Source organism: Crotalus tigris, unplaced genomic scaffold (assembly GCF_016545835.1).
Source record: "Crotalus tigris isolate CLP2741 ecotype Arizona unplaced genomic scaffold, ASM1654583v1 scf7180000018155.2402879, whole genome shotgun sequence".
NCBI lineage: Eukaryota > Metazoa > Chordata > Lepidosauria > Squamata > Viperidae > Crotalus > Crotalus tigris.
This window is the reverse complement of record NW_024096851.1, coordinates 2,122,158-2,134,630: the sequence shown is the minus strand read 5'-3', so window position 1 is coordinate 2,134,630 and position 12,473 is coordinate 2,122,158. Positions and strand designations below refer to the sequence as shown.

Here is a 12,473-nt window from a genome sequence, read left to right as displayed (position 1 = left end):
TGGGAGGGAACTTGCATTGATTGATCAATGCAATCCTTCCACTGCATATGTGACCCTGAAAGAGCAGGAGGAAGCAAATGGTAATTATAATAAATGAGCTCCATCCTATACTAATCCTGCAAGATAGTGAGTGTCTAAGCCTAAGGAATCCAGCAAGACCCAAAAGAGGCCAACAATACTTGGATGAAGGTGGTGGACAGTCAAGAAGCACTGTACATGGGTGAATGGTCCATATGTAATAGCATAATAATTTTATACATGGGTAATAGTCATCACCATGACACACTGGTATCAGCAAAAGCAACATTGTGCTGCCCCTCACACCAAAGTCATTAAAAAGTATGCCCTTGCCAGCAGAAGCAACAGAAAACTTGTTATGCATCCAACTGGGACTGAACCACCAATATGGCAACTGGAAGAAACTGGGTCTCTTTCCTGGATTCTATAGGTCTTCCATGCAGTGCTGGATTAATATTATCTCAGGAGAGTCTTAGAGTTGGGGTTTATTTAAACATGGATTTCAAAGAGACCCAACAGGAGAGGCCAGGAGGAGTTCCCTCTGACAGGACCCTAGAGTCAGGTCTTTTCTGCCTTAAGGTGAGGTTAGCCCCAACCCTAATGGCTTTTCAGAAAGCACTCAAAATGTGAAGTGTTTTTTTTTTCCCGTTAGGCCTGGGTATCCCCTGGCAGCAGAGTCTACACATTGGGTGCATTGCATATAACATTTTAATTAACTCCCTCTCTCTCTTATGTTTAATGGTTTAAACTGGTTTTTTTATATTTAGTTTGTCATAGTTGATTTTTTTATTGTAAACCATCCAAAGTCTCCTTGTGTCAAATGGGTGTCAAATATAATTGGTAAATAAATAAAAGGAACAAGTTTAGTGCTTTTTGTGAAGAGATTAAACTCACATTTAAGAAACAAGCGTAACACTTCTTTTTTCCCCCCAAACATTCATGATTATAAGACGTTTATGTAAGATCTGGCAAGTATTCTGGAATTATAAGCTGCATCAACTAGTCTTTTTGTTATTTTGAAATCTAGTCCCTGGGTTTCAATTTCTCACAAAAGTTTGTAACAACATGACAAAACATCTTTAACTGCTATCTTTATTTCAGAATGAACCCTTTAATTCAGAACAAATGTACAGCAAAAACCAGGTAATAATATCAGCTTCAGTCTGTTTAAAGTCCATGTTGTGAAATACCATAGTTGCTAGAATTGGGGTACTTAGGAGCCTAATCAGGTTGCCAGGTGAAAGTGCTATTCATCAGTTCTTGAGCCAACAAAAAATCTATTGATGACCTCTATTTTGCCCTAATAACAGCACTAGCAACTGCTAGTGATAGATAGACTGATCTATCACTGATAGATAGATTTTTCCCAGTTTCTTTCCTGTATCCACAAAGCCTTGCCTTCTGCTAGTAGGAGAATGATCAGAAACCCTTCCACTAATGTGGGCAAGGGTGGATGAGGTCAGACAAGTGCTTGAAATGCCACATTGAAGGGTTATGCTGCCCCCAGTCTGGGTGGGCTGAGACTGGGAAAATTAAAGGAACCTGAGACCAGATAAGTCCCTTATCAAAACCCTTTTTAGGCAGCGTTCCACACCCAATGCTGCGAAATGCACAAGGTCTGTTATCACATAAGGGTGGGCAAAAGAGGTAGTGTTTTAATATAATGGTTTGATATAAATATAAATTGAATATTCTTGCTTTGACAGCTTGCTTCCTAGATCCCGCAGTAGCTGATCTTCTTTGTTGTCTGACCTTCTTTGAATCTACAATTAAAGCAACTTATCTATCTGACCTTGTCCTTAATTCCTTGCTGCTAGCTCCAGAGAGCAGGTTTGAGTTCCTAGAAAGAGACTTATTTCTGTGCACAAGGTGAAGCTCTAAGAGCAAAACAAGCTATTCCTATTCCGAGTCCCGTGGAAGAAGAAAATTCATTTAAGATTTCAAGATTAAAACCATGGCTATCAACCTTCTTGCAGGTCTACTGATGGTAAATTGGTTGCCGACGTTTTATTCCAATATCAGAATTATGTGTTGACTCAGATTGAACAAGCAGAATTGCTGTTTTTGGACTCTCGTGTGCCTCTACCCAAGATCCAGCAATTGTAAAAACAAGTCAAAAACCTGACACACAACAACAGAGATCTTGGCAAATATTCTGCCTTTCTTGTTCAGTATGATTTATATACCTCTTTAAGACCTAAGGATTATTTCGCAAATTGCTCTCAGGATTTATAATTGGAAGGTGAATCAAAATGTCTTCTCCAAACAAGGAAACCATTCCATCTGAAAATATGTTGCTGATTTCCAGTTGGCAGCTCAGGATGCCAGTAGAAATAAAGGATGCCAATGACCAATTGAATGAGGTGCTATCAGGCAAAATAGAGGATTACAAAGACATTGTCTATATTAATCCAACTATGCTTAGGGATTGATGGAAGGCCTGAGGAACTGTGACAGAGAATGGATGGATCACCACTATTATCTTTTCTTCTATTCTTCTCCGTCAGCTCATTGGACACTTTGGATTTTGAACCTCTGGAGTTGGGTTGTACAGTGTTCGCACTGCATGAGAAAAGAACTGTTCATGCCCATAAAGTCTATGTTTATACTGTAAAGAATTTGACTACTTTACATGGGAATATCCTTCTCAACTCTTCCTTCTAAGACATCAACAAAATATTATTCTTATGGGAAAGAGAGGTACTTTACAAAAAGTTTCCTGAACTTTTTAGATCTGGTTTGTTGGAAAATGAATACAACTGGACCTCAAAAGACCAGGGACATCCAAAAATGAAGTAGAGCACAGATGAGTGGTGCTATGGATCATCATCTAGTCATTCCTGTCGTTCTTCTGATCCAGACTGTCTACGCAATTTAACTGCCGGTCTTACTGCATTTTTGCTCCACAGGCAAAATTCATAAAATCGTCAGTTACACACAAATACCCTTTGCTCACTCAGCCTGTCAACCCTTCCAAGAGGACCAAAATCACGAACGGCAGGCTTTCATGCTCTGAGCAGATTTCAGACTAAATGGATCCTCTCTTAGAACCCAGAACCATAAAAAACCACCATAGTTCCTCTATCTGGCTTCTCCATTACATTTTCAGTTGTCTTAGCAATGGACTGGCTTCAGGCGTTCAAGCCCTACATTCATCGGAATCAAGACTACATGACATTTGACCTCCAGGCAGGCATGCAAGACTCATCATCCACAGTGCCTCAAACCCATCCCCTTCAACTTCTTCCTTTCATACATACCAAGTATGCAGATGTATTTTGGAAGGGGGAAGTACAGTCTCTGCCTCCTCCCATATGTAATATAAAATTTATTCCTTTATTTAATAATAAAGGAATAAAATTTATTCCTGATTGTCTAATGGAAAAAAAAATTAAAAACAGAAACATCTACCTTTCATGCAAATGCTGTTATTTTTTTGTTTGTTTGTTTGTTACAAAGGGTGAATCCCTCCTTGCAGTCCATTATTATGGGCTCCTGAAGTCTGTTAACTATTAGGGATCATAACCCGATTCCTCTCGTCTCTAAACTTTTACAAGTACTGAAGAACATTTTTTTTTTTGCCAAACTGGATTTCACTTCTTATTCCCTGGTTTCTGGTGGCTTCAAATTACAACAGACTTGAAAGCTGACATTTTTATCACTGTACAAAGCTTCATACTATCTAGCCAGCTCAATTACTGCACTCTCCCATTGCTACAAGGACTAACAGCACAGTTTGTTTGGACTTTATTACTCACTACCACATGTTGTTTGCTTGGGTGCCATTCTAGTACTACTGGACCATTTCTCTAAAATGGCTCTTTTCATCTCCTTTTGTGGCCTTCCATACATTTCTGAGAATGCCTATCTGTTAATTAACTGGGGGGTTGTTGTTTTTTCTTTTTTTAGAACCACAGATTGACTGATCATTTTATTTTGGACAAAGGCCGCTCAATTCACAGAACATTTTTATCAGCACTATATCGACAATTGCATGTAATGTTCCACCTGTCTTCTTTTCATCATCTACAATCCGACAGAGGAATGGAAAAGACAAATGTCACACTGAACAACACTTCCTTTGATACATAAATGACCAACTCAAAACCTGGCCTGAGGTTTAGCTGTGGCTGAATTAATTTATGCCTCTACTCAACTGTCTCAATTTCAGACTGTTTATGATACTGCTTGCATCTGCTGCTTAATACTTCCTGACTCCCACCTATTCCATCTTAACCATAAACTGCAAGATACGCTGTGACTCTTCAAGGATCAACTTCCTGTGCGCCCTGCTACCCATCACCAAAAGGAAGACCATTCTATTATTGTAGGATACATCTGGCTTTCTACTAGGTTCCAGTCTTCAATGCAACTGTCCAAGAAGCTATATGCCAAGTTTATTGGACTGTTTGCAGCACTTAACATAGATCAGTCCCATTACTTTTTGTGTGCAGCTTCCATCTACACTAAAAAAAATATACCTGGTCTTTTGCCATTCCTTCCTGGGTCAAAAGTGCCCCCTTTGCTCCTTGTGCACTTCAGCTCTATTCCTTCTCTGTAAAGGAAACTGACCTGGGAAAGGGAGGGAAGCAGTTGTATCAGTAACAAGGAGACCGACAATACCCACCCCAAAGATTTAGCAGGGGATAGTTCTGGATGTTGGAGAAATGATGACAAACATATTGAGAACTAGTTTGCCAGGATGTTCCCCAGGCAAGAGGAAGAAAGGGCATATAAATTTAATAAATAAATAAATAATAATAATAACTGCCCCTTAAGGTGGGGACATTTTGTCTGCTCCACATGATAAATAGATGGAAACAGAGGGAGGAAAACAATCCGATCTGACATGAGAAGAAGAGAGAAATAGTTAGCAACTGCAGATCCCAGGCAATAGAGAAAAGGGAAAACAGGGAAAATGTGTGGAAAAGGGAAATGATGTGAAGGTTGAAGTTGGCAGAGCCGAAAGCAAAGTGCAGGTGTTTTATACATCTAAGGCTGAGAAATGAATGGCAAGAAGTCCACTACTACATAGGTGTAGGGAAAAAGAGACATGATATTCAAGCACTGACTTTGTTATAACTATAATCTGATTTTTAGACCCTGCTGTTAATTGATCTTTGTTATTAAAACTATTCTGGTGTCTTCAATAAAAGCAATTTATCTATTCACACTTGTCCTTGATTATTTGTTAGAGCGCAGGTTTGAGTTCTCGGGAGATTTATTTCCGGATTATGGTGAAGCTCTGGCAGTGAGCTTTGATCTTGCTTAGTGATGCAAGGAAATAGAAGCAGGCAGCAAGATAGCAACTCCTGGTAGACAGAAGCACCTAGAAGTAGCCTGTGAATGGCCATTGAAGAGGAGTATAGTAGGGAAAGAGAAATGGTGCTGTCCAACCAAAGTAAACAGTGGAAAGAATGGTCATGTGAAATCCCTTGTTGGAAAAGCTGTGGAAAACTATATTGTGCCTTTGTGTTGACAAACCAGCAAAAAACAATTGGAAAAACCTAGTTCTGTTTCCTAGCTTAAATCTATCTTCTATGGAGCAGAAGGTAGAGTTAAGATCTTTCAACAGAGGTCTTCCAAAAGAGCACTAAACCAATATTTGAAAGCAAGTTAGCACTCTTTCAAAAGAACATTAAATCCATGTTTATAAAGACCCCGCATTTGGATCCGAGAAGCCCTTCAAAAAAGCACTGGTCACTATTTGAGCCTTTGCTTCTGCCGTCATTGTTTTTTCCTGCAGTCTGGGCAAAATGGCAATAGAGTGGTTCCCAACAAACAGAATAGCCTAGAGTGGCCAAAAGGAGCTGGGCAAATAGCGTCCCTTAACTATATCAGCAGCTTACACTTTCAATGAATCAGGATAGATTGCGTCCATGGCCAAAATTATTTTGGAAGAAGAGATAAATTTTACTTTAAAACTGGTGCAGCCAAAGGTGATGTTTAGTTGTCTCTGTTGTATGCCTGAGTTAACACGAAGAGAAGGTTGTAAGGATGTGGAATTAGAAAAAAATATGGGGCATGTTTATGCAATGGTTAGAGAGGATGAGAGGATGAGTGGCGAAGATCTTCTGAACTGTGGGATGGGAAACTGAAACAGTATTTACTCCATACAAGAACCTTCCTCTTCCCATCTTAAGGTGGTACCTATTTATCTTCTTAACACAAACAGCTGACTGTCCACAATTCTTTTGAATGTATAAAAGGCCTTGGGAAGCAAGAAAGGAAGTATGGAGTGGCAATGAATGAAACAGAAGAAGCTCAAAGAGCTGTTTTTTGACAGGTCCACTTGCTAACCATATCTAGCTGTTCCTTCTTTCCCTTGGACAGTGAAATGTGGGAGAGAAAGTAAAGATTTAATAAAAGCAACAACAATCACACTTTCCAGTCGCAAAAAGATTGAAATAGAGCAGACATGCCAAGAAACCAAAAAAAAGGGATTTTGTATGAACTCAAAGAGATTGGTTGTTCCCTCTTCCTTACAATTCTGATATTTTGGCATTATCTGGGCCTCAAAACACTTCCCATCAGGTCAAAGAAAGGGAAAAGATCTAACTCATTTATAAATGTATATCATATACTCATTTTTCTAGTGGAAGGTGTCTTCTCCCTATGGAAATATATTTATTTTCTTTGAGATTTCCTTATTTGTAGTGAAGTAATTTACATTGACCTTTTACAGGATAGAACCTTTTCGGATGATAGAAACAATCATCCACAGGTAAGGGTTTTCTTTTCATTAGTTTTGATGGGATGATCTCTTACAAATTCTGGGTTGGTAGAAATTGCCAACCATGTGATGTAAGAAATTTTTTATAGTTAGACAAAACCAGATAGCAATATTTAAAGTTTTTGAACTTGTAACTCAAAGCATGTTCTTTTCAATTTAGTAACATTTTAGCAGATATATCCAGGATTCACATCTATATAGTATTGTTATTTAGGCGTTATTTTTATACAGAGTTTTTAAAAATGAGATGTTGAAAATATACACAGTTTGGACTTAAAATATTCTGAATCCATGGATAAATACAGATGTATCATCCCAAAAGCAGTGAAAGAGATCTGGAAGTGCCCTTGTTGAATGCATTCAATGCACATAAATATATACTTCTCTATGACTGAACTCATTAAAAAAAACATGGAGCCTTATTTTTAAGAAGTTCTTCACAATCTTATACAATTCTACACTAAAAAGGTGATTTATGATCTCCTTATAGGATGGATCATTTATTGAAAATGCATATGAGGAGGTAAACTTATTTCTGGGTTTTAATCTTATACAGATAGTCCTTTCATTTAGCAACTGCTCAAAGTTACAATGGTGCTGAAAAAATGACTTACAATTGCTTCTCTCACAACTGTTACAGCATTCCTATAGTCATGTGATCAAAATGCTTGACAATCAGCGTGTATTTATGGCAGTTGGGGCATCCAAAGGTCGCGATCACCATATTTGTAGCCTTCCCAACTGGTTTCTAACAAGTCAATGGGGAACCTAGGTTTGCTTAGTGACTGCACAATTCACTTAACAACTGCAGTGATTTGCTTAATAATTGTAGCAAAAAAAGTTTGCAAAATAGGACATGACTCATTTAACAACCACTTTGCTTAGCAATGGATATTCTGGTCCCAAATGTGTCCTAAATCAAGGGCAACCTGTATAACATGAGAATGAACAGGAATGTTTTACACTTCTTTCAACAGATCAGCCAATTGTCTGTGGGCTCTCTCTGGATCCTTCAGGACAACCTTTTATTGTGATTTTTCCTATCTCATTCATAGAATTTATTGGGATCCTGTCTTTCCTATGTAATTCTACCATGTTTTCCCAACATTTCTTTATGGTTTTTAAGCAGAAAAAAACTCCCACAGTTGCATAAAGAAATAAAGAATATCTCCACAATGTCTTTTATTTGATATTGCCAAGACTGAACATCTCCCTTAAGAGTTTAATACAGAGAATTTCTCTCTCAAATAAATAAATAAACTATTGTTATTGTTAATAATAATAATGTTGGAAGGGACCTTGGAGGTCATCTAGTCCAACCCCCTGCTCAGGCAGGAAACCCTATACCATTTCAGACAAATGGTTGTCCAATCTCTTCTTTAAAACTTACACTGTTAGAGCAGTCACAACCTCTGGAGGCAAGTTGTTCCACTGATTAATTGTTCTGTCAGAAAATTTCTCCTCAGTTCTAAGTTGCTTCTCTCTTTGATGAGTTTCCATCCATTGCTTCTTGTCCTGCCTTCATGTGCTTTGGAGAATAGCTTGACGCCCTCTTCTTTGTGGCAGCCCCTGAGATATCATGTCACCCCTCGTCCTTCTCTTCATTCAACTAGACATACCCAATTTCAGCAACCGTTCCTTATAGGTTTTAGCCGCCAGTCTAGTTACTTGATAATGTATATTTGGAAAAAAAATGGAAGAGGTTTAATTCGGAGGCTACAGTTGATTTTGATGCTACCCTTCAATTTAGGGGAATTGTATGCAACAGATTTTGGTTACCGTTGTATTTACATTGTTTTATGTCATTTGTATAACAATGTCATTACCCAAATGACAAGATTGGTGCAAGTAATATAACTTGGATCGCTTACATAATAACGTTACTGCAAATGACATTCTTTCCAATTTAATAGACAATCAGAAATAATGGATACCCACTCCCTGCAATTAGTTCCTGAGAGAAGGTTTCATTTTATGTGGAAATTGAAGCATTCTGTTTAAATGTATTGACATTGGAATCAAGCTTCAAGCTTTCTTTAGCTATTATGGAAAAACTTTTACAGCTGCGCAAATGCTAATTCCTCACTAAAATTCTGATTAGTCCTATGCATTTTTCTTTTTTTTAGCACAATTGAAATATTTTGAAAGTATTACAGTATTTGGTTCCTCACTTTTCAGGGAATTAATATTTTTGCCAGCTCTTGAATTTGATTTGTTTTTCCTCGTGGGCTGTCTAACATTTTGAGAAAATTTTATCAATAAATAATACTTTTATCAATAAAGGTAGCAAAACATTTTTGTTTAATGGGGGGCTGCATTTTTTCACATTGGCATCGAGAGTTGCTGAGGAATGTAGTCACATTTCCAGAGAGCACAGGTCCAAAATGTTTGATTTACTCATTTCTGAGGGTGGGGTTGGATATTAAAAGCAAAAAATGTACATTGAATAAAGAGGTGAAAAGCATCTTTGCTAACTCTTATTTTAATAAAACCATGAAAGTCTGCAATTCTGCAAATGTATTCCTGAATGTTGACAATAGGATCTTAGAAAAAGATTCTGAAGTCCATAAAAATTAGATTGCAGAACCTTTGTACAAAATTTAATTGCTGAAGCAGCCTGCCAACTGCAGACTTCAAAGCACAATTTTAGGTCTGTTGTAGTTATTATTAGAGGTTTCCTGCTATAGAAGGAGTACTTTCTTGTGTTTTTCATAGTTTCCAATTCAGTCAAGCCAGCACTAGAGAAAAACAGTTGGTGGATTATTTCCCTCTGAATGTCTGTTTCTATCTATCTATCTATCTATCTATCTATCTATCTATCTATCTATCTATCTATCTATCTCATCTATTTCTAATAGTAATCCTACTATTATCTTTTATTTCCTATTAAATCCCTGCAGGATGAAATAACTTGTTCAACCTGGTTTAATTCCAGTCCCTAAAATGGTACTAGTTAGATTAGCATAAAACAGACATTAAGAACAGACATTTTATAATACAACATTACACAGTGTTTGACTTCTTATACCAAAGGTGAAACTAATCGTTTGCATTTTTACAGAGTCAATGTATATATCCTAGTGCACAGGTAATTATTTATTTTTCATGCCGCTCCTTACTGTCTCAATAGCACTGTCACAATTGACAACAAAATGCCTTATGTCATGTGTTCACTTTTGCCTACCAGATGTCACTTGTTTGCTTTTTTTTAAACAAATCCCTTTGCAAGCCAATGTACATACAAGCAAGCAAACAATAAATTTTGAATGAATATCTAATCTACTATATAATATACCTATAAAAATCAACTTGGTCAGAGGATGACTTGGGAGTGATCATGGAATCTTTCACAAGATATAATTTTATACTAATTTTGCTTGCAAGAGACAATTAATATATATTTTTGTTTTTACTATTCTCAAAAGTTTTCATTACCCAGTTGTAAATCTGAGAAGGTGGACCTGGATCCTTTAATAATCTCTCATCTGAACTATTTCTGACAAGTGACAGCACTAGCAGAACCTAAACAGTCACCCAAATCCATTTTGAGGGGTGATCTCAAATCTTGGAAATGACCCAGTTTCATCCATGTTACTTTAGGAATTGTCCAACTTGACATGGCACTGTAAATCTCTCCAAAGTGAGATTTACAAAACTGAACTTCCATTTTCTCATAATTTATCATGAGAAAAAAAGTGATGGCTGTATTGTTTTTAAAGTAGATTTTTTTTAAAAAAAAATATAAAACTAGAAAAAGTTTTTAAAGTATTAAATTTTCTAAGAAAGAATAGAGCAAACCAAATATCACATTGTATAGAAATTTGGGCGGCATATAAATTTAATAAATACATAAATACAATTCCCTGTTTACAACCCTGTAGTCCATATTTGGGCTGGAATCAGGGCGATTGGATGAGGCTGAGTATTTATTGGCCAGATGCCCTTCCTAATGCCCATGTAGAGTGCACAGCAGATATTTTTTCTTTGTTTCCTGAAAGAGAAACATCTACTTCCACCTAGGGTTGAACTTCCAACCTTCTGAATGGGAGGCGAGGGTCTTTACAACTAGGCCACGACATCACTCTAAATAAATAAATAAATAAAATGCTCCTTTTGATTTGCTTGCAATTTTCTTGGGACAGAATATTAAGGAATCAAATAACCGCTACACAGTGAGGAGAATCTGCACCTAACTGCTGGCAGATAGAAGTCACCATAGGTTGGTAGCACCTTAATAACCTTAAAAAGCTGAACAGGATTGAACCTTGTTAGTACTAGGATGGGAGAAAGCAGTCCCCAGGGCTGAGAACTAGACTAGGAAGATTTAAAAAAATAAAAAATAAAGACTTTTGAATGGTTGTTAAGAAAACAACATAATTATCCACATGTAGCCCATCTTGTTTATTTTTACTTAGGTTGAGGAAGCCTTGTGAAAAAGAAAGAAAAACTTGATGTTCCTTTTGAATGAAAGGAGAACTGCTAGCATAAGATAAAAGAAATTGCTCCCAATAGATATGGGAATAATTGGCAAATAATGTTTTATGGGCAGCTTGATGTAAACAGCATGTTTCAGTTCAGTCTCAAGCTGATTAAATCACAGAGGCCCAAGTCTGCTTGCCAACACAGTCTTGCAAATCACTAATATATCACTAATAGATTTGGATAAAACTAATCTGATAATAATGCTGTATAGCAGGTTTTACAAAATATTTATTTATTTATTAAACTTACACGCTGCCCATCTCACCAAAGGCGAATCTAAGTGGCTAACAGACGTTGATTAAAATACGTTCGAAAACTTTAAAACAATAAATAAAGATCTTAAATTTAAAATGCTATTAAAACAAAATATTGATACCCAAATTCTGCTTCTTTGTAGAACCTATCTACATATCCAATAATTAAATCGGAGCTTGGTTAAAAATTTGTATGTATATTTGTAGTGAAGTTAGGGTGACTTTTTATTGTGAATATATCTGAATTAGTCAAGTATACCTTCCAAATGGATAGAGGTTAATGTACTACAAGATTCCCATTTCCCCCCTCTTTTTTTTCGTTTACACCAAAGTAGCACTCTTTTGGCAATAAAAGAAAGGAAAGGAGACAGATGATTAATTAAGGAGCAATTAATCACTGAACTTTCTAGCTCTACTGAACAGGAAGTAATGAAACTAGATTTTTCTTTACTAAATAGAAACTACCAGTACTAATGACACCCTATAGAAAGCAATTGTGGGTTGTTGCTTTTATTCAGTGCTGTGGGAAACCTTTGTTTGAAACCCTTTCCTACTATTGCTTTAAAATCTATGGTTCAGAAGAATTCAAGTTGTGTGCAAACAAAATTAGTATATGTGAGGTATATGTATATAGAATGATTTGAGACTTGGAGAAGCAAATAAAACCTACTAAGAGAGTAAGCATATATTATACGTTAATGTTCTATAGATTGTATAGAAAGAGCTCCATATCACCTCTGTTCCTAGGTTTTTTAAAAACCATAGTGAAAATAGTTTAAAATAAGAGATTCTTATGGAATGCTAAGATCTAAAACGTTTTAAGGCGGCGTATTATTTTAACATCTTTTTGAAGGAATTATTATTTTCTTCAGGATGAACAAGTTGGATCACATGGAGGCAGCAGTCAATCTGAACAGGTAAAATATTACATACAGCTAGTCCTCAATTTATGACCATAACTTGAACTAAGAATCATGGTAGTAAGT

General features: G+C 36.6%; 1 protein-coding gene across 1 annotated transcript in view; it reads left to right on the top strand.

Moving 5' to 3' along the window:
* Positions 1-12,473, top strand: part of LOC120310275 (hornerin-like) — a 95,461-nt gene that overhangs the window by 55,479 nt on the left and 27,509 nt on the right. The window contains exons 38-41 of the mRNA XM_039348527.1: positions 1,120-1,161; positions 6,704-6,742; positions 9,813-9,839; positions 12,360-12,404. Coding sequence (XP_039204461.1) covers positions 1,120-1,161; positions 6,704-6,742; positions 9,813-9,839; positions 12,360-12,404 — 153 coding nt within the window. The remainder of the gene's footprint in view (positions 1-1,119; positions 1,162-6,703; positions 6,743-9,812; positions 9,840-12,359; positions 12,405-12,473) is intronic.